The 3,568-nt window shown below is 33.9% G+C and overlaps 1 protein-coding gene across 1 annotated transcript; it reads right to left on the bottom strand.

The window, feature by feature from the left end:
* Positions 1-2,136: 2,136 nt before the first annotated feature.
* LOC125858211 (cysteine protease inhibitor 9) lies at positions 2,137-2,968 on the bottom strand. Its single transcript, XM_049537927.1, has one exon. The coding sequence runs from the start codon at positions 2,930-2,932 to the stop codon at positions 2,264-2,266; it is 669 nt and encodes a 222-aa protein (XP_049393884.1). The 5' UTR covers positions 2,933-2,968; the 3' UTR covers positions 2,137-2,263.
* Between the last annotated feature and the right edge of the window lie 600 nt (positions 2,969-3,568).

Genomic DNA, 3,568 nt, shown 5'->3' with positions numbered 1-3,568 from the left:
ATACTCATGAATACATTCTCCTCGCTCTCATGCTCACTTACTCGAATCTTGAAACAAGTTACTAGAAGTTGTAGAAGACTCCACAAAAGGACTCAAAGAGACTTTCTTAGAATGTTTAAAAAAAATCTCAAAACTTAACTCTTAGCTCTACCTTGAATTTAAATTATGAATTCAAGGTTATGATTATGTTATGAATGATTTCTAGGTGTTTAGAAGTAGTTTAAAGTGTTTAGAATCAAAGGGGAGTAAAGGTACCTTTTGAAAGAACTCAAACGGACGAAACGATGGACAACGGGTGGGGGCAGGCGACCCTGGCGCTTTGTGTGGCGTGGGGCACCAGCCCCTAAAGTTTAGAGAGGTGGTGGCTGGCGTGACACGCCAGGCCCCAACCCAGAAAACTTTGACGACTTTCCTTGCTCGTTTTCTCACCCTAACTCACCTAAAATCGAACGGTTTCTTCCCCAATCACTTGGATTTGATTACTTAACATTATTACACTCTCATATACTCAAAACAACACTCAAATTACTAAATTTCATTTGAAGAAATCATCAAAACCCCAACACAACAAGATTTAGAATGAACTTCAAGAACACTTATCAAGAACTCTAATCTTTCAACTTTAAGAATGAAATTTGTGCTGAAAATAACATGATTGGTGTGTGGGTGAACTAACCCAACACTATGGAAGCTTACATACCTCTTAGGGATCAAACCCATGGCGAAAATCCGCTACAACACGCAAGAATCTCGACGAACGCTAGATTCTCTCCTCTTTTCTCCTCTTCTCTCTTCTTTTCTCTTCTTGAACTCTCAACTAAAACCCTAGGCTAATTTTAGGATTATAAAACTGAACCTAATAGGATTAGACCCTTAAAATATTACTAAAAATGAATTAAATCTGATTGGGTAAGGAAAAGACCAAAATACCCCTCTCTATTTTCGGCTAACTTTCCTTAACTGAATAGCCTATCTTCAAAAGACCATATCTCACTCATCCGACCTCGAAACTTAGAAAACTCGGCGGTGTTGAAAAGATAATTCAAAGATCTTTCCTACGGTATCTGATACAACACCTAACTCATCCTGATCTAGGAGTTATGATCGTTTTAAGTCGACCCAAAACTCATATGAGCTTCATTAGAAATAACGTGTTTAGCTAATGCTTCTGCAATTTGATTAACTTCTCTATGACAATGATATAATTACTTCATAATTCATCTTCGCAACAACTTGTAAGATGTCTTCCACAACACCTTTGATCTTCAATTGAGACTTGTCCATTCCTTACCATATCAACCACCATTTTTTAGTCTAATTCAAGATAGCAATCGTGAAATCCTTGTTGTGGATGATGATATCTAAATACTGATACCCTTAATTACATCAAGCACGTTGCCATAAAATAAACATAAAGTAAGTATTGTACACCAAATAAAAATATATTCAGCGCAAGTTGAATCCAAAATGGCTTATTTTGGCTTGACACGGAGTTTAAAAAAATATTTGAATCATGTGATCTAAAAAAATGATATGTCGAATCATGAATATTTCAAAATGACCTTTTAATTTTGTGGTCTTAAAATGTCATGTAGAAAGTTGAAATTAAAGAATTGCTAAAAAGGAAAAGGGTCATGTTTATTTTAAATGAATTAAAAAAGAAAATAGCTCAAATAAATTGAAACATAGAGGATAAAAAAAAATTTGACCGATTGTTGTAATTTGTTGTGTAAAAATTTAACCAATACGTTTTTTGTTTCCAAGTTGGTCCAAATCAACTTCGAATTGCTCCAAAATTTGATATGCAACCTTCTCATATTAATCACAACAACTCTTCAATTATTAGATTCAATCTAAATCTTCAAAAATACATAAATGTCTTCAATATTCAACAAAAAAAATTGTTAGAGTTATCTTATCAATATTATAATTCATTACTATTTAGTATCTAAACTCCTAGGTTTTTTTCCCTTACATATATATATGATGATGCGATCTCCTTTTGTATTACTATTAATTGTGTAACAAGTAACTATATCGAGACGATTGGTTAACAACAAAAACAAAAGTAACCCTAACTTAAAAAGAAACCACAAACTGAAGAAATTTATGTATTTTTGAATGAAGAAGGTAAGGTAAGGTAATAGGCTAATTGCTAGCTTGTTTATTTATTGATAAGCATACATTAAATTACATGGAGCGATAGAAGGATATATCCCCCACTTTATTTAGAAAGCTGCAAGCTAGCCAGCTAATTAGCATTCTACGCCTTGATGAACACAAATGGAAGAAAGTCCTTATCGTCATCGACAGTCACCAGACGAGGATATCCATTTTTAAAGTTGCCGCCGATATTTTTGCACTGAAGATGAGAGGGACAATGCAGTAACTTGTATACAAATTTGGAACCTTCTGGTGTCACCAAGTCAGTTTTCATAATCTTGAAGATGTCGTTTTCATTTCCTACCTTACCACCAGTTACCACCAACCCTTCATGATTAACTTTCCAAACAGTTTGGTCAACACACAACTTTGTTGTTTTAACAGAGAATTTGATATAAACACCAGTCATTACACGCACCACATCACCATAATCCGACTCCGACTTACGAACGAACTTGACGGGCGTGCCTTCTCCCAAAAATTGGGGAATGGACATGTGCTGCAACACGGCGTTTGGGCATTGAAGGTTTCCAATATTGTACAAGTATACGGCTCCGGCCCCGATGAGAGGATTGTTAATAATGTACCTCTGACCAATCCTCAGCGGATGGCCGTCTTGGTCATAAACTTCAGGGAGTACAAGATTATCATCATCATGACAAGTTGAGGGGAGGACAATTGGATTCTCAGAACTGAAAGATCGAGCAAAGGCAACCAAAGAGAGGGTACTTGAAAGCAAGAGGAAACTCAAAATATTAATCGACTTCATCTTTGTTTGTGTGTTTTGCTTGCTATGAGTCTATGTCCAATTTATAGACCTGCTAAGGGCATTTTTGACAAACAAAAAATGAATACCTACTACCGCCTTAGACACCTCAAATAAGTTTTATTCATTTTAAATAACTAATATCAAGCTTCAATATTAAGTCACTCTAACACCTTTTCTTTTTTTTACTATCAACAAAAATATATAGTACATAATATGTGTTACACTCAAGTATCAAATTAAATAAAGACATTTCTTATTTGTCTCCAAAATAAATTTTAAATAATAAATTTTGAGTAAAAATAAAAAATGGCCAATAATTCAATTTGTAGGATATTTATTATTTAATTTGGCTTCAACTAAAATAGTTGGTAAAATTAATAAATATTACTTGAGAATATTGTCCATTGTGCTTAAAGAACTCTTGAAACTTGACATCCGATGGAGAACCATTCATGAGATTATTGCACTAATAAAATTAAGGCATTAACATGCAAATGAATAAAGATAAACTTATATGCTTTGATTATAAAAGTAGTCTATCATTATTTGTTTGTAAAAATTGGATGCAGTTAAACATGGTTATTAAAGAATCACTATCGACCGTATCTACCAGATCCTATCATTGAACGAATGGCT

Source organism: Solanum stenotomum, chromosome 3 (assembly GCF_019186545.1).
Source record: "Solanum stenotomum isolate F172 chromosome 3, ASM1918654v1, whole genome shotgun sequence".
NCBI classification, from domain to species: Eukaryota; Viridiplantae; Streptophyta; class Magnoliopsida; order Solanales; family Solanaceae; genus Solanum; species Solanum stenotomum.
This window is presented reverse-complemented; position numbering and strand designations above follow the sequence as displayed.

Coding starts and splice junctions, on each gene's coding strand:
- LOC125858211 (XM_049537927.1), bottom strand. CDS start 2,932: ATGAAGTCGATTAATATTTTGAGTTTCCTCTTGCTTTCAAGTACCCTC.